General features: G+C 35.5%; 2 protein-coding genes across 4 annotated transcripts in view; one reads left to right on the top strand and one right to left on the bottom strand.

Annotated features, from left to right (window-relative positions):
• DYNC2LI1 (dynein cytoplasmic 2 light intermediate chain 1) overlaps window positions 1-18,025 on the top strand; it is a 24,997-nt gene extending 6,972 nt beyond the window's left edge. Inside the window, exons 7-13 of the mRNA XM_065058305.1 lie at window positions 1,600-1,668; window positions 3,050-3,127; window positions 4,634-4,710; window positions 5,065-5,135; window positions 5,590-5,687; window positions 8,627-8,719; window positions 16,310-18,025. Of these exons, the coding sequence (XP_064914377.1) occupies window positions 1,600-1,668; window positions 3,050-3,127; window positions 4,634-4,710; window positions 5,065-5,135; window positions 5,590-5,687; window positions 8,627-8,719; window positions 16,310-16,384 (561 nt within the window). The 3' untranslated portion in view covers window positions 16,385-18,025. The remainder of the gene's footprint in view (window positions 1-1,599; window positions 1,669-3,049; window positions 3,128-4,633; window positions 4,711-5,064; window positions 5,136-5,589; window positions 5,688-8,626; window positions 8,720-16,309) is intronic.
• ABCG5 (ATP binding cassette subfamily G member 5) overlaps window positions 18,015-18,701 on the bottom strand; it is a 30,148-nt gene continuing 29,461 nt past the window's right edge. For all 3 annotated transcript variants that reach the window (XM_065058302.1, XM_065058303.1, XM_065058301.1), the window contains one exon: window positions 18,015-18,701. In XM_065058302.1, the coding sequence (XP_064914374.1) occupies window positions 18,508-18,701 (194 nt within the window). In that variant the 3' untranslated portion in view covers window positions 18,015-18,507.

Genomic DNA, 18,701 nt, shown 5'->3' with positions numbered 1-18,701 from the left:
CAAAAAGAAAATGTCTGCCAGCACACTTGGCAATAAATCATGACCACAGTGTTAAGTTTACATATAGGGGCTTATTTATCAGAAAACTGCAAGCTTTTTTTAGTAAGTAAAAAGAAGAAAAGAATAGTGGGATTAATTATTAAGAAGACTCGTCATATTTGCCCTGTAGGGAACACAATTATACCTTCTAAACTAGAATTTCTATTCAGGCTTCATTATCAAAACCAGAAAGGATGGAAACAAAATGCTGTGCTTGGTTCTCTTTCTATTATTCTTTCATCATTATTCAAGAAAAAAATTATGTCTTTTTTGTGTCTTTTATAGTCAAAGTAAATGACAGTTTACGCAAACTTATATTTGCCTTTTTATAGCTAAAATTATTTTTATGATAAACAGGAACTGATGAGGTTCGTAGAAGGATGAGTTTCTTTTAAGGATTAGATATATTCCATTGGCCTGGATAAAGAATTAGTGGCTATGATGATAAAGCATAAGTATCAATTAATAACTATTAATTGCAGACCTTGTTTAAAAAGGCTAGATATGCCTAAAGTAGTCCATAGTAAAAAAATAATTCCATAGACAAGATGACTAGGATTCAGTATGCCAGTTTTAATGTTTCTGATGTTATCCTGAATTAATTTTTTCTTACTTACGAAACTAATGCTATTTTTTTCAGTTCTATATTCTATACACCCAGTTTTAAGTTATAATAATTTTGCTCAAAATTTTTTCCTTGACAGTGTATGAGTGAAGACATTATTTTTCCTCCCAGAAGGATTTTCAGTATGTGCAGCTTCTTGCTGTCATTTAACCTGTATGTGAAATAACTGGCTTTAGAAGGGAATGCGTCAACCTCTGGTACAACCAAAGTAGCTTGACTGAATAATTGCATGAACATATGAAGGGACTGTTTCATTTCACATGGACTACAGGAAAACCTTCCAGATTGCAATCTACTTATTAAAACTTTTATCAGAAGTTAACTATTTAACAGTTGAAGGTATATCCCCAGAGCTCTTTTCATCCATGGGTATTGATTTGCACTTTCATGGTTGTTGGGTGACGTTTTCTTTTTCTGCTGATATCAAACATTTGAAAATCACATTAAACATTATTTAAGAGTTTGGAAAATGTGATGTGAGGAGGACAAATGTGTGACAAAAGGAAATCATCCAGCTTAATTTTCCTGACCTTTTGTCTGTATTACTGTGGATATGATGCAGGGCTGGGGCATGTGTCAAAGATCCAGTTTCATTAATCCGGTCTGGAAGTTGTTCTATGAATATATGGGGTTTTTTCCTCTTTTCCATTCACACCTAATGTTGAAGCTGGAGTATATAGTGTAAGAGCCCTTTTATGCTAGTAAGTGTTCTGACTGCTCAGAGGAATTATTTCCTGACTATTTATGAAAAAAAAACGAGAAAATTGTAGCGTATGGTATGGATATTGCATTAGAGTTTATTCATCTAACTTAAGGTTTTGAAAAAATAGACCTTGTCTTCTATGAATTAATTTTAACCCCTTGTAGTTGTTTTAACAGTTTCAGTCTTCTACAGTTTGTTTACATTGCTCAACTGTCATATATCTGTTCAATAGGATTATGAGTTAATTGACCCTTTTCCAATACCCTTGGTGATAATTGGAAGCAAATATGATATTTTTCATGTAAGTAATATGTTATGTTTTTTAATAATTAAAAGATTCTTGGTAAATATTCTAAATACTAAAAACTTGGTAATATAATTGTAATCAGTTGAACAAAAATATGGCCAGTCAGCCTTCTACCACAAAAAAAATCTTTCCATCTAACAGCATTATGGAAGGCATACTGTCACTCCTTCACAAAACACTCCCAAACTGATGATTTTTGAGATGTACTGGGAAAATGTTGAAATATAAGTTACTGTAAACCAAAGATGGAAGCAAGAAAACATGATGTTGTTGACTTTCTTTTCTAATGAGAGAAAACCCGCTCCATGTGTCCCATCTGACAGCAGCTGTGAGTTTATGGCGGTGAACAAGAGGCTTCTCTCAAGTCAGCTGGTCAGATTTTTTGGTAGTCGTGGCAGTATGAACAGTAAACTATCCTTTCAGTCGGAAACTTTTATTTAAGTACTTCTTGAGTTTTTTAGAGACAAGCGAGTAATTGCATCTTTTAGGGAGAAGAGGAAATAAATATCATAGTATTGCGGGATTCTCTCCCAGGACATTTAAAAATCCAAAGAAATGCAAACTCAATTTTTAAGCAGTACTTGATCGTGAGAAACTAGAACAATCTGTTTGATTTTTAGCTGCCGTGCTGACAGCCTCTGTGTCTCTGGACGACTACAGAGTGCGTTGATAATTGGCTAACTCTTTGAGATATTTAGTTCTTTATTATAAGGTGGTGTGCCTTCTTTCATACCAAGGCTTTCTGCTGAGCCATGACCTCTTTACAAATCAGTGACTCTCCTGGAGTAAGCACAGAGTAACAGCCCAATTCCATCAGGGTCTATGGACAGACTCCTACAGGCTTCATTGGGACCAGGTTTTCACCCACTTTATTCAGGGAAAGCCATAGTCTTATATTAAAGTAAAATTGATGAAAAGGTATTTTTATGCACTATTCAAGTTTTGCATGTATTAGAATTTAGTAAGCGTATACCAAAAGGTTTCCTGAAAGTTAAATATTTTCACAAAAAGAAAAAATCCTTATTCTTTAATCAGGCAGTATTAAATTAATTAAAACAAAATTAAATTAATTAAAACAAAATGAAACAAATTAATTGAAAATGTAATACACATTCCAAATTAATAAACTTTTTCTGAACTAACATATTGCCTGAATTAGCCTCCCTCTGTAAAAAAGAAACAAAGAGAAATTGTGACATTTCTTTTCAGAGTAGGCTGTTACTGATTCTGTCTTAAGATATAATTATGCTGACAGCTGAAAGCCTCATATATTGTAGCTTAAGTGCATTGCAGTTTATACAAAAAATGAAAAGTTCTAGCTGTAATATTTTGTTTTCTGTTTCTTATGTGTATGTTCCAATGTGAACTTTTTCAGGATTTTGACTCTGAAATGAGAAAAATAATAAGCAAGACACTTCGATTTGTTTCACATTATTACGGAGCATCATTAGTGGTGTGTATATTCACTTTCTAACTAAAGATAGAGAAGACGAGCAATATTTGTTTTACAAAGCAGTATTTTAAGAAATAGAAATGTAAAACTCCGTACAAAAAGTGGGATTTAATTTGTTTCACAGTAGCTTTCTTCAGGAGTTAATCTGTCAAATGGGTTACAGGTATTGGAAGGGATGAATGGATATATCCTGTGAACAAACAAACTACATCATTCCCAGTATTAGCAAAAACTAAACAAAAATAATTGCCTGTTAGCCAGCTCAGTTCCTGTGTTGAGTTCACTGCATGTCTGGCAAAACGTTTTTGGTACAAGGAAGCAGGACGGGAAAAGGTGATCACCGCAAATAGAATTAGAGGAGTGGCCTTTTTGGTAGAAGCATGAACTTATGTCTAGTGACCTGGCTTCAGTAAATGTAAAATCTGACATCCAAGGGTGCATCCTCACAGCAGTTTAAGCATACCAGCTTACCATACTTGCAGTATTGAAGACTGAAGGCATTTTTTTACAGTAATGAGAAGGACCTGCCAACCATGAGGACAATAAAGTATTTATATGGTTGTATAAATTGATTTTGAGTTTGGAAGAAACATGCATTATGAGTTTCATAATCCAAGAAAGCTGCCTCTTGGGGTCTCTCTATATGAGAAGATGGTTCTAATTGTATCAACCATCATTTATGTAATAAATAATACTTAATAGTGACATATTTTGATTACCAAACAACTTACGTTTGCTTTAAATTGTTATAATCACAGCATGTCCTTTAGCACCCGTGTACAATTGTACAGCTTTTGTACTTTGACACAGGAATTTATCTTTCCTTATCTGAGAATACAACTGTTTGTGTTTTTTGGGTTTCTTTTTTCTTAAGTATTTAATCATGATTGTAATTAAAAATTAAAAACTAGGAGCCTAAAACTCTTTGGCTGCTAAATCCTGATTCACATTGAAATGAATGGGAGAAACTTAATATCCCACAGTAGGGATCTGACTTCTTTCTCAAACATGAATCTGTAAGGATACAAAAGCCCTTAGAGAGGAGCAAGTACACTGTTGCAGAAGGTACTCTGAGAGCTTCTTTCTGATAAATCTGTAGCAGTTCTGCAACTATCAAGCTGCTTTTATGACGTTTACGGCATTCTGGATAGTTTTTAATGTAGTTTTAAAATCTTCATAACTCATTAGTCTTGGGCAAAAGATTTGTGTTTCTTAATATGCATACTTCTGAAGTTTTAAATCAATATTTTAAAATGTATTCTTTAATCTTTATTTATGCTATTTTTCATTTAATCTTTCTTGATCTATATATTCAGTGCCAAATACATTCATGTTTTAGAAAGGGAGAGTGAGATTTTTATTCTAGTAAATTCAGTGAAAATTTACCAAATTTATTGAGGTCAGGAATTAGACAGGCTCTATCCAAAATCCTTTATGCAGATGCCATAATATAATATTTCTGTGCTGGAAGATCGTGATGTATATTTTGTTTTCTGATTCATTTAGTTTACCAGCAAATCTGAGGCTCTCCTGCTGAAAGCCCGTGTTCTTATTAATCACTTGGCATTTGGCTATGACAAAAGGTAACATAATTATTGCCTAACTATTAAATGTTTTGCCCAGGGTCTAAAATTACTTAATAAAAAATATTTTACTCACCTTTTTTTTTTTTCTTAAATATGATCTCTGAAAGATTCTTAGTCATGGACTTTTACTCCTGTGTCTCAGCTGTCTACCTCTGCACAGGACAGTGATAACTCTTTGGTTTTGATCCCAAAATGATGGATTAGAAATGTGGTCACCACTAGAATTGACTAGATTTTTATTTACCTGTATTTGTACGCAAAGCCCAGTAAGAGTCTAGTCTTGGCAAGAATAATGTCATTTTTCGTTGATTGCAAAGTGCTCACTTGATATGTTTTCTTTTTCCTGTTTAGCAAGTCTGTATCACTGGATCACAGCAAACCTCTCTTTATACCAGCAGGCCTGGATTCGCTGAGCCAGATAGGTGAGGACATTTCCTGTTCTTTGTGTTTGTTGCTTAATTGTATTTTTAAATTAGAAAGACATTTTAATCAAATAAAAAATGAAGTTAAATTATAGGATATTTACATCAGTTTTAACAGATTATTGAAGGAAATGGCTTAGAAAGTTTAAAATTACAATTCAGTATTTATATTATTGAGAATTACTTGTGCAGTTTTGTTAGGTAGATTAATAAAGTATAAGGACTACTTTAAATAGTAAAGTACCAACAAGCTTAGATCTAAAAGAAAATATCATCTACAGTACCACTCAGCCTGTTTCATGGTAGGAGATCAATGTTTTTTCAAACTTGTTGCAGCTTGTCACTGTAGAAGATAAAATATTAAATTAGATGGATCATTATCCAAAATTATTTGATAATTCATGTTGTTATGACAACATAACTGTATTACTCTGTGCTGTGCTGTAATCCTTAGGACCACCACCCGCCTCTGACAGTGATATTGGAAAGATGCGTGCAAACACACCATTGGAACTGTGGAAAAAAGTATTTGAGAAAACATTTCCTCCTGAGGTAGGTGTTTACATGTCTGCTGCACAGCTGCTTTTCTCATAGAGTAGTAGTATTATAATAGCACTACTAATTCTTGTCTTTCAAGTCCAGAGACTGGAATTTTGGTCTCACCTAGCAGTCCCATTTCTTCCAACATTTCTAATTCATACATTTTTAAAAGATGTGTAGTGGTGCTTTGATTATTAGCTTCTACGTCTTCAGCCACCTTCCTACATTTAGCAATAGTGAAAGTACTGATGTAACCCTCTGTTCTTTCCAGAGTTATGTCATTGCCTTTCATTATATTGAGAAACAAGCTATACTCAACATTTTTAGTATTTTTTAGGGTGACGTATTCCCTAATGCCTAAACCAAATGACAGTGATGTTTCAAGAGAGCTCTTTGTGGCTGCAGCAAACTACCTTATTCTCCTAGGGCATGAGGCTTCAAATGAGGCAGGTGTGTTAAGAGTTCCTTGCCAAAAATCTGCCATTTTGCTATGGGAATTGTTTGGCTTTGCAAGGTAATTAGAACCCCTTGGCACCTATGTAGTGATAAATCTTGTACATATTTCAGAAGTTTCTCATCCCAAGAGGCAAACCCCCAAATATTTCTTTTCAATAAAACTATTTGCTTCTGTTAGGAAATCAAAATTCTTTTCTATTTGACCTGAGCAAATAGAGGTCGCTGCTTTCTCCTCATGTACTACACTGTGTCACATTTCTTTATCCCTGTCCTTTTCCTGCCCTACAGCTCACCTGGGCAGGCAAGGAAGTCAGTCAGGCTATGAAACTCCCTCAAATTAAGGTACACAAGCAGGGCTTTTCTAGTTTTCAGTCTGTGGGTCTCCATTCGTAGTGAGGAGAAGTCTGAATTCACCCTTTCCCACTCACTTGACTGCTACGTATCAAAACCTACAAATTATTCCTGGTGGTTTATGACCAGAATAAATTATCACTAAAATGCCTCTCACAGTACAGGATACCACAGCATGAAAAAGATTAAACCCTGCTTTCAGAAACTATACAGGACTTTTTAATGTTATTTTTGCTCATAAACTTTTAAAACACAATAATCAAATATTCTCCTCCCCTCAGTAACTCTTAAACTCTCCAAACAGCTGGAGAAACAAATACATTTCTCATCTTGCAAGCTCCATCAGTGTTTTAAGGTATCAGTCTAATTAAAGAAGACTTAAAGAAGATTTGCCAAGTAGATTCCCAATCTTCTCTTTTGGTTCCAAAATATGCTTTAAACTTTAGAGCTGTTTTCATGTATTGTGAATTTCTTTTTCCATTGCCTCATCTAATAATAATTATAATTCTGCTTTATTTTATTCTGACATTTGTATGATTGCCTTCTTGCTACTTTTCATTTTTTAGGAGTAAGGTGCAAGACATCATTTACAAAAATTCTTTATTTGATAGTGTTTCTTTCTATTAGTGTATTTGCTTCTTTGGAAGTGTCACGGAGGCACCCCGTAGGTTAATTTAAGGGACAACAAGGTCCAAAAACAACCTTTATTAAACCGGTGAGAAACAGGGTTTTAGCACTCCAAAAGTGACTTAAATAAAGGTTCGGATATCAGTTGAGGAAAAATATTAAGGGGCAGCAGCTAACACAACAGGTGGTCCACAGAGTGCATGCACGTGGCTTCACTCTAAACAATGCCGGGGCCGTCCCCCAGTCCCGGAGAAGTACACACTTGCCTAAACACGGTGCGGAGTTATTTTTTAAAGAGATACACGTACTCGTAGTGAGTACGGAAAGTGTACACTCGCGATTCCGTGAGGGTAAATTTATAATACACTCACAGTCCTGCGAGGGTTAATTTACTTACACGTGCAAATGTGCACGGAATATTACACGTGCTTACGTGGAAGCACGGGAGGAAAATACACTCGCGATTCCGCGAGGAAATAATTTAAAGTTACGCGTGCAAATGTGCACGGAAAGTTACACGTGCAAATGTGCACGGAAAGAAAATAGACCCGCGATTCTGCGAGGATTAATTTTACACGCGCTCATATGGAGCGCGGAAAGTTATACGTGCATATGTGCACGAAAAGTATAAATATACTTGCAATCCTGCGAGAAGTTTTACTCACAGCCGTGGTGGCAAGGCAAGCGGAGTCTCCGTCCCAGGGAGGGGTGCTCTCGGCGGCAGCATCTTGCTCATGATCCGAGAGACCCGCGACAATGGGCGGAGTCTCGACGAGAATCCCGTTTTTATCTGATCAGATCTGACTGTAGGCACTCTAGAAGCTTCTCTGCACCCCCACCACTGTCTGTGGGTGCCCCTGAAGCCTCCAAACATCCGCCACACTGGCCGCAGGCCCTCGGCACTCCCTTCTCCTAATGGCCCTGGCCAGGGTGCTCTGGGGCCAAACAAAAGAAGCTGTTAGCCTCAAGTAGCAGAGAGAGAGGGAGATGTGCCTACTCCTTCCATACTGAAGGAGGGAGGGGGAGAGAGGGGGTTTGCATTCTGCCACAGGAAGTAAACTTGAAGTTATAGTTCTCTCAGTGTCAGTAAATGCAAGTTCAGGTATTTGGCAAAAACATAGTAATCAGTTTCTCAGCCCTTGAAGTAATGCTTCTGGTAACTGGAACTGAATTCTAGTCTTGAGTATTAAATGCTTTAGCAAGATAACCTTAACTATGCCCAAAGGTCATTGGGATATTTTCCTTTTGAGGAGAGAATAATAAACAAATATGACATAAGAATATTTTCTTTCCTTTAAGATCTAACTGCACTATTACTTTCTTATCATTTTACCAATCTAATATTTTTAAAAAATATAATCTGTGTCCTATATCACAAAGTTGTTCCATAAATGGAGGATTTTAATACATTTGTATTAAAAGCAACTACTTTCATTAGATCTACAGCATGGCATTTTCTTGTTAAAAGAACAGAAGATAAAATGCATCATTTGGGTTTTTGTCATTTTTCCTTTTAGAGTTCCTGTGATTTACAAGATACCAAGGACCCTGCACAGGATTCACAATACGCTGAGTATGAAGTTGATGTCATGAGAGCTCAGAAAAAACAGGTATGTGATTGTTCTCCAATTGCTGTTCACAGTCAGATGTTTCAGAACCACCAGCATTGCTGAAATAATTTTAGCATATACTTGTAGTGCCCATTTTGGCCTTAAATAACCTCAACTTAAATATTCAGCTTAGTAGTTGTGGTTTTGTTTTTGTTTGGTTTTGTTTTATTTTTTTTTCCCATTACTAGACATTAAGCCAGTAGAGCACTGTTAGATCTCTAAGTTTTGGCTCTTGTAGTTTCTTTAGAAATTAATAAATCACATTTTCTCTCTAGCTCTCTGCCAGAATTATTTCACTAAAATAATATTGAAGCAAAGCTGCAATTTTTTCTTGGCAGTAATTTCTTCATTTCTGCACCCTGTGCTCTCATTTTGGTGTTGACTACCAGAAAGCAGTATCAAGCTTTAGGGTGCAGGGCACATTTAAAATTTTTGTCTTCTTCCATCAAAACCTTTTATTGGAACTGGAAAGGTACTGAGATGACAGCATTTGTGGCTCGAGTTTGCAGGCTATGTCTGTTTTGTCTTAAACAGAGTGAACAGAATTATTCCACATAGTGATCTTTGGCTTAACCCCTGAATTCCAGGAAAGACTGAGTGGGAAACAGGTCTTTTTTTTTTCCTTATTAATTTTGAAGTGCTTCTGCATTCCCGTACATGGGTGGTGAATTAATTTCATAGAAAAATTCTGTGGCAAACTAGAGAAAGGTTAGAACATTGCTTTCTATTAATAGATATTAGTGTATAACATCACATGCATAAAAAATACCGTATATAGTCTTCATCAATATCATAGGTATGTGCCTGTTAAAATCACTCCAAGATTTATGTATTTTTCTTTGTTTGGAAGAACTACCACGTATTCTGGAAACTCTGTATTTCATACAGGTTCATTTTTTTCACACATGGCTAAATCTTTGCTAGAATGTCTGAGAAACATGCCACTCTCACAGCTTAAACGTGGGCTATTCACATACTGTTTACCTCTGTGAACCAAGTTACTGCAGTGAAAGGAGGTTTTTCTAACAGTTCTTATGATGGATTGTATCAACAGAGGTCTCACATGCTTTTACAGACCCGCACTCTTAAGATGAAAGGGAGTTTTATTGACTTGCACTGCAGTTAATCTCAACTAACCCTAACATACCATGGCAAATTTCATCTTTTTGCATGCTTGTAAAAGAAAGCCAAAGGATTAGGTTAATGCTACTATCACATTTTTGTAGAGTTTAGTTTGCATAAGGCAGTAAACCTGTAGTTACCTGATCCAAAGAAACACATTAATAATAAAGCAGTTTCAAGAATCCGCTGCAGTCTTTGAATTTGCACATTACCTGTAATATCCTGTTAATGTAGGCATCAGTTCTGAATTTCTGTTACATCAAGAGCAGTCTTAGAAAGCATTAAAATTTGTAAAGTACATTGCTTTTGGAATTCATAATGTAATCTCATTCTCAGTATATCTGTATATCTCAAAATAACTATGTGGTGTCCTAGGCTTGTTATTTTTAGATAATACTTATGTCTTACAAAAGAAGATACTGTTATGAGTTGATGAAATCATACAGGAAATTGTTAATTTTCTGTTTTTAAAGAAAAGAAACGGGCTTTTAGAATCTTAATCTGTTCAAGGGCATTGCAAACCAGTGTAGCTTCTTTTAGTTAGACTTCTACAAGTAATTTGAGCATTAAAGAAAAAATTACTTTTGTTATCTACAGCTATTTCCTAAACTTCTCTATCACAAAGTTCAATTATTACAAGATTATTTGCCCGTTATTTAAATGTTTTATATGCCAAGTATTTAATTCAATATGAAATGCACCAAGAAAGCAATATACATCTAAAAGAAAGGAACACTGTAGTTGCAGTGAGTCTTGAAGTGCCCTTGGATTCCCAGTTATATGAAAAGTGGCACAAAAATCCTGTTTTTAAAGCAGCATTTTAAATGCATCATAGTCTGACAGTCTTTATAAAGTCTCATTATGTATATTGTGTAGGAGGAACCGTATATTAAGACGTTTAATACGCAACCTGTTCCTAATGAAATCATGGGAGATAACCCAAAATGAAAGTTTCATATGATGACAGTGTGTACCTTGAAGGCATTTAAGTGCATGTTATCATTTTTGTCGGTTACTTCCAGGTAATTAGTATGGCACTTTGGACTCTAGGTGACAACCAGTTTGCTTGTTTATCTCAAAGAAAAGCTTTAAAGAAAAAATATACACAAAAAGATAGCAAGAAGATATTGACCGACTGACTCACTCTTGGTCAGAACTGCTCAATGATGCTGTAATAGATTTATAGCTAACTGTGGTAATACAGAGTTTAATTACATTACTTCCACCTTTGTAACCTCAGCTGAAGGCTTTGTCTGCAGCTAGGGTTTGTACATTCTAGCAGAGTAAAAGGTTAATGTCTCAAATATAAAATTAGAAAACATTTTTTTTTACGAAGTACAGACACAAGAAAGTACCTGGCTGACTCTCATGTACCAGCTGTCAGCTATTAATAGTATTTATCTGATATGCTTTTTGGCTGTGGAAGTTTTGAGTCCAGCTCAGCAGCATTGTGTGACAAGAGTCTTTTAGACGGATTATTTTGCTTCCTTAGTGTTTCATAGTTAACAATGAGATGTACCACTGTTTGTAGACCTTTTGCTCTGGAAAGCTCACTGAGGCTCTCTTTTAGTCAGTGTACCTTTGTTCAGGATAGAACACATGTCCTTCTCAGCTATGTCTTCTCAGAATTCTTTTCCTAGTTCTCACCCCACAGACATGCAACGTGCAGGTTTATATCAAATAGTGCTGTTGCAATTGTTTACTACTTTTTCATTCTCTGGAGTTAAGCTGTGAGAGAATACAGCACCATGGACCTGTGTGGAATTTACATTTCTAATGTATTTCTTAACTAGCAAGTTCTCTCTGGGAATTACTGGAATTTTGTACTCTTTGCAGGGCTTTCAAGATTCAAGAAAAACATTCATTCTTTATATTTATTAGGCCATAAACCTGTAGCTTGCTGTAAACTCTTCATACAGTTCACATAAAACATAAACAATATGGCAAACTCGTCATCCATTTCTCTCCACTCTCTGCCAGCTTTTTGGCTTTTGATGCTTTGATGTCCCCTTAATTTCATTTTAGGTACACATATAACTTGAATAGGAGTGAGACCTTTTAAACTAATTGTCGATTAGAGCTGCACATACACCACCTGCATCTGGGGGTGCTTGGAAATCTTGTTCCTTAGTTCCTTCTAAATGTTTGTGCCAGTGAGATGGCACATGGGGGTGGCTGCTCTGTTTCCTTTTGAATCATGCTCTCTAGCAGACAGGTCAATATGCTAAGGTGTCTTTTCAAAGGTTTTTCTTTCCTTCAGGTCTAAGCTAGGCTGTTACTCCTTGTACTGCTAATAGTCAAAATAGGCGCTTGGGCCTTTTTCATCTGGATGTTTGACTGCAGTTTCTTACATTAAAGCAAATGATGAAGCTCACCTTGAGCTCAAAGCATTGGAAAGCCTCCCAGTCAGGTACTTAAGGCAGCAGTGTCACGCAAGGCTAAAGTTCCCCCTGGCTGGTCCTTGTTACACATCTTTTAGTTTACGGGTTGGTGCCAGTTTTAGCTGGAGCCTCCTGCCATAAAGTAGACTCAAAAAAAAAAAAAAGGTAGATGCTTGGTGCCAGCTATAAGAAGCAATGGAAGCAGATCTCAACGACAAGGACTGTAACGATTAAGACTTTAACAAGTCTTAAACAGGAGGGGAGGTTCTATAACATTGCATAAGGAAGCATAGTCCTATTTCCCCTAAAAACAGGAGTGACCGAATTAACCATGGCATTCACAACTGAAAGTCATCTGCAGCTGTCTGATTGAGATTGGGACTGTGTTGGCTCACAGAACATGCATGGTATTTTTTCAGCTTACTTCTCTAACATGACCATACTGCAGAACTTTGGGAGACAATTTCAGTCTCATTCAACAAAACAGAAAATTGCATATTATGTGATGAAACTCCTTGGTCAGACCAGTTACTGGGCAGAGAGGTACAACAGGGACCTTAATGTGGGCAACAGAGCAGTAGCATCTTCTGTTTTCTCCAGAGGAGAAAAGGTTAATTTGGCTGTTTATCCAGCTGTGAAGAATAAGCTTTCTTGTTTTCACATGTCCAAATCAGTACCCGCCCCCCCCCCCCAAAAAAAAAAAAAGTTGGTTCAAGAGCATTATTAGAGCATTGTTATTAAATTTCCTACTGAAGTTTAGGTGCTTAAGATTTTTAATCCTCATTTCAGTGCTTGGTTATTGTCACTATGTTCCAGATTAAAGGCACTTTCAATAAGAAACTGCATGAAAAAGAAAGTTGAAGTCATGTCAGTCCCTCAGAACTGAGGAACTGCAACAATTAAGGCTTTTCCCCACAATCCTAATTTTTCCTCCTTGTTTGTAGACACTATAGTATTGTCTTTAATTATGTGATCATATACTATTTTGCTGATGTCTCAATTCAATTGTTCAGTATTTCTTTTCATCATCCTTATTCTTTGTGTACCTTATTTCTCAACCTGCCATTCAGACACTTCAATGAACACAAAAGTATTTCTTTTTTCCTCTGAGAATGTGTGGTAATGTTATCTTATCTGTGTGCCTCACAAACACCAGTTAAGTCTTTCTTCCCAATCCCTTTATGATTTTAGGTGTGATCTTCCTCAGTTGACAGATGAAGAATTTGTAGAAACAGAACTACAGAAGCAGGAAGGTTAAAAAAACAATGTTAAAAATCCACTTTATGCCAATGTTGAGACATGTAGGACACATTGCTAGCACTAATCCTGTTTAAAGAGCTCAGAGGACATTGAAGGTGTATTTAACTTGCAGTTGTTAATTCTTGGTAGATCTGATCTGTGCCCCCTACACTTGGTGCCCAGAAAACAAAGGAAGCATAATGCTGCCATGAACATTTTGGTGTACTTCGAAGTAAATTCTTTCATAGGATCTTCTTTCAGAATGGAGAGAGGATCTCGTAGCTGATCGTATAGTTACAGTATATTCCAGAATTCTGCTTATGTTTGTGGTATAGGGCTTTACAAGCAGGAAGGTTCCCTTTTTCAGAAGGGTCTCTGGAGTGATCTTTAAGCTATATTTGAAAGATTTTTACATTACATTTCTGACTTTTTTTTACTTTCTGTTTTACATGAAAACTAAGGAAATGTACTTTCCTGACAGCATTTTTCCTCATGGATCACTTGATTTGTTAAAGTTTACTTTTTGTAAATATTGTCCCATTTAATCTCTTCTTTTTTGCTTTCATTTCTCACTGTTTAAATGTTAGTCTTACCTAGATGTGTCCAAAATAAATATTTATCATTTTGTTCCCTACTTTTCTATGATACTTGACATTTCTGTGTTGTTTTGAATTGCCTTTACACTGCATTGCCTTCTAGCTAGCGAAAATTACAGCAAAATAAATTCTACTAAATTATCCGCCTCTTTCTTGAAACAGTTTAGTCAGATGATAAATCTGTAAGGCTAATTATTTAGGCAACACATAGAGACATGACCTCCAGCCGACATTGTCTTTATGTGTAAAACTTCATTGTATAATTTTAGCCCTTCCTGTGGCCTTTGAGAAAGTTGTTCGGGTTGAAATTATTTACTTAGCATAAAACAGGTTACATGTGTTTCTTAAAATATCACAGTATTCTTTCTACTCCTAACTGTTGGCAAGTTTCCAACTGTTCAGTATGTTCCAAGCTCATAATTACTTTATATTAAAAAATGAGTGAAAATACTGAGTAAAGTCTGGCTTACAGAAAGAACAATTCTGTAGTTCTGGAGTTGTATTTAGTAATGGAACTTACTAGATTTAGACTGGACACAATGAGAGTTACTTAACTGTAAAACTAGACCTCTGCAAGCATCATGAAAAATATGCGCTAATTCAAAATCCTCTTATTGCTCGTAAACCTGTGATGCTTTCTGAAAATTCTGCACTGCTGCTGACAAAGCTGCTGAAATTATTTCCTGAGAGAAAATGGATTATTTCCATACAATTTGTAGATGATGATTTCTTTGTTGCTTTTCCCTGTATTTTCTTCTTCCTCCCTCTGTGATCTGGACTAAGAATTAATACTTCGGGCTAATTCACTAGGTGTGAATTTTGTTCATTTTGTCGCTTGTGGTATCTGTATATCTACAGTGAAACCTCCCTTAGCCTGTGAAGTCCATTCTATTAAAATCAGAATAGCAATCATATAAAACACATGCCCACTTTTGAGTGTCTTTGCTGCATTAACGCTAACCCCTGGGTTTTGTCCACCCCTTTTCCTGATCTAAGTAAGATATGATGACTTTTTTTTGCATTGCAAGCAGTACATGGTTGGGTCTAACAGCACCTCATTAGAGCATCATCTTCCTGCAAAGCTATTGGAAGCCTTCTTATTCTTAAATGAATGAAAAGCAATCATAGTGCTTTCTAAATTAATCTTTGCTGAGAAAAAATCTTCAGAAATAGTTCCTGACAGTATGCAACATTGCATAAAATTTGGAAGATGAAATTGTTGTTTGGTAATGCTACTAAAAGCTTTTACTATGGGCATCAAAATTCCCAGTAGCACTTTTGAGTGAAATGAGGTCATTTGTCTCCTATGCTGGTGTTCAGCTGATGTCAAGTATAGCATCGGGTAGGTTGCCTGGTCTTTCATTCCCCGTTTGCTTTCTTTATATCTCCACAATTTGAGCCTCTGTTTGCTTCTAATAATCTAATAATTGTGATTACCACGTTGGGTTTGCATTTCATTTTTTACATACAGATGTTAACTTTTCAATCTAGCACCTCAAAGAATATTGTAACTACTACTTTAACTAATCAAAAACCAAAACAAAAGCATGGCATCATAGTCCCTCCTGAGTAATACACTTCCTCGAAAACCTCAAGCAATGATGATTCGCACAAATAACCAATACCGTAGATTAAATAGATAGAGTATGTCAGTTCCTCTAAAATACATTTCTGCCTACTGCTTTCTGGAGGAGCCTGTGTTCTGCAGGGGTTTCTAAGATTAACTGGTAGCTCTATAAGTTATCACCACTGGTGACATACAAGCTTACAGAAGTTCATTCAGGCCTGTGCTTACCAAAAAAGAAAAGTAAGTAGACTTTGTTCTTCTAGTTTATTTTCCGTAACCTTAAGGAATTACCAATCCATTTTTCTTCTTCAAAGGCCTTGACTTCAAGTGTAGTAGTTTCTGTTGGGTAATTCTGGTTTCTGTTTTTTAAACACATTTCTATATGTTCAGAGGGAGCCTGGTTTCTCAAACTGAATGTCTAAGAAAAGGCACAAAATTTCTTCTTCCTTAGAAAGTACCTAGGCCTAACTAAACAAATAAATGTATATAGCTCCCTACGTGAGAGCAAATGTGGCAAAATTTATAGCACTTGTAGTATAATTTTGTTAAAGATAAAAGTATATATAGTACATATTTTTCTAGCCTGAAAAAAGTTTGTACATGCTAAAGATGTTCAAGTGGCTAATGTATGTATCTTATAACTTTTAGTAATGAGATTAGATTAACACGTATGTTTCTCTTTTAGGAACTTGAACAATACAAAAGAAGTGCCTCCAAATCCTGGAAAGAAATGGATTTTGATTCTGATGAGCTGCTATAGGTGTCTTCAGTTTAACTTTTACAAACCTACTTTAATCATTTTAACATTACACTAACGATTTAATCTGATGCAGGTGAAAATATGGAATATCAAACTATGAAATCAGTATTTATTAAGTGTTCCTGTCATTATTTTTAATAAAAAGAGCTGTTAATTCTGTCCAAATTTAAATATATCTTGGTAGTGACACAGTTTTAAAAAGCAGGGAGAAAGGAATTCTAGATTGTTCAGGGATGGGTTTGAATATGAAAACTGACAGTTCTACCTATTTTATAACACAGTATTTGGTTTATTTTTGAATGCTGCTGCCCTCAATATGTGTTTCAATATAAACAAGTTTTCACACGCAGAATATGAAGTTGCATAGTAAAGTGTTTGGCATCTTGTCCTAGTTCTTTGCATATATAGTTGAAAAGCAAACCTTAAGGATAGATTTGCATCATTGTTTGATGTGTTTGCATAGGATAGGTCCACAAAACCTGGCAGCATCAACTGGAATTAGAACAATGTTTGCCCTGCATTCGGAAGTTTGATTTAGCTCTGTTTCAGTATCATATAGTTAAATAGAGGAATTATTTATTGCAATTGCAAAAAAATTCAAATGGTAGGAAGTCGGTCTAATGAATTTCATCAGTTACTGGTGGAGGTCTAAGTTATATAGGTTACTGGTGGAAGTATAATGGATTCACATGCAGGCTAAGCTGGTGAAACGCTGCCTAAACTAGAAGTGGGTTTTTGTCCATGGGCATCCTCATGAGTTTGAGATTGCCTGAGTGTTTTGACAATGTACAGGACAAGATCTAGATTAAAATCAGAGGTATCTCTTGAGAGCTAAGACTTGTTGTCAGAGAATAAATGTCACAACAGTCACTTGGCAGACAAGATCGTAAGAACATCCCCTGATGGGACAGACAAACTAATGTGGTATCCTTCCAGCTCTTTAAAGATATTTGTTATTTTTAACATATTTATTAATCAAATGTTTTTCTGATATAACATTTGTATCCTAGAATATTACACATAAAGATATGAGAAAAAAAGATCTTAGCCTCACAGTTAAGTGGAAGAACTTGCATTAACTTGAGGATTTTGAGTTCTTCATTATGAAGTGCATGATCTCAAAGCTATCAAATTAAAGTAATTAGATTATTCTGGAATTCTAAGCTACAAATATACTTAACTCCTTGAAGACATCTCTAGCTGTCCCTCTGTAATAAATACTTTCTTCACTGAACGTGCAAAGTAGGTTATTTAAGAATTCTGTGTCTGTTAAGCTTTCAGTTTTGAGAGGTACTTATATTGATTGAATAAATAAATTAGACTCCTTGGGATGTTAGTGAGCCCATGAGAATAATTTCCAAAGATGCAAACTACATCAGTTCCAAGAACTGGCAAACAACTTTTATATTTTTTTTAACTAGCTAAATTGATGTTTTATTAACAAAGAAAAATATGAAATTTGCGAACTGCTTCCAAAACAAGATTGAGAACTTGATAATGAAGAGGAGGAACGTAACAGTCTTCTCTAATTTACCATCATTTTCAGGACAAAAACATGTTAGGTAACTTTTATATTGCTTAAAGTTCCTGTACTCAGTGATTGTAAAGTACGCATAAGATTAAAGTGGGGTGATTTCTTGATTCTGTCTTTATTTACATGTAGTTGGTTGATTTCATTTCTACAAATCCCCAAAATGGTATCAAAACAAAGCACAGGAGTTAACATACAAGATTTACTAGCAATTATACCTCTTTGCTTATTGGTAATGCTTAAAAAACAAAATAGTGTGAGAAATACTAGAGTACCATTGATACACTGTTAAAAATTGACAGAAACAACGGAGTAATTTAAATTCAAAACGTCCTTTAAACCATTTAATGCTGTTGATTTGGGTGATTTGGGTATAAGGTGGGAATACCAAAAGCAGGAAGCCATTCACACTCTTAAGAGAACATTGTTTTTCAAGACTGAAAACATCGAGGTAGAAACAAACATGAGAAGGTGACTGTGTTTCTAAATGTATAATCACTTAAATTTCTATCTAAAATCCATCCATTTAAGCCTTCAAATATAATCAGTTTACAAGTGTAGTATTAGACATTGTTAGCACTGCCACGTTTTATTACCTGCTAATAATTATTTCTCTTATTTTGAAGCTCAGGATTGCTATAATGGCAAGTCCTGGTACAAAAGCATAGAGGATTAAGAAATTGATGTGGAACCGGGACAATGCACCAGGAAACTGTTTTTCAATGAACTCAGTGCCGTGGGAGAAAATACACATAGGATTAATTGACATGGAACTGTTGGCTCCAC

The sequence above is a fragment of the Columba livia genome, chromosome 3 (genome assembly GCF_036013475.1).
Source record: "Columba livia isolate bColLiv1 breed racing homer chromosome 3, bColLiv1.pat.W.v2, whole genome shotgun sequence".
Classification (NCBI taxonomy): domain Eukaryota; kingdom Metazoa; phylum Chordata; class Aves; order Columbiformes; family Columbidae; genus Columba; species Columba livia.
Note: the sequence above shows the minus strand (reverse complement) of the source record. Positions and strands in the feature narration are given on the sequence as shown.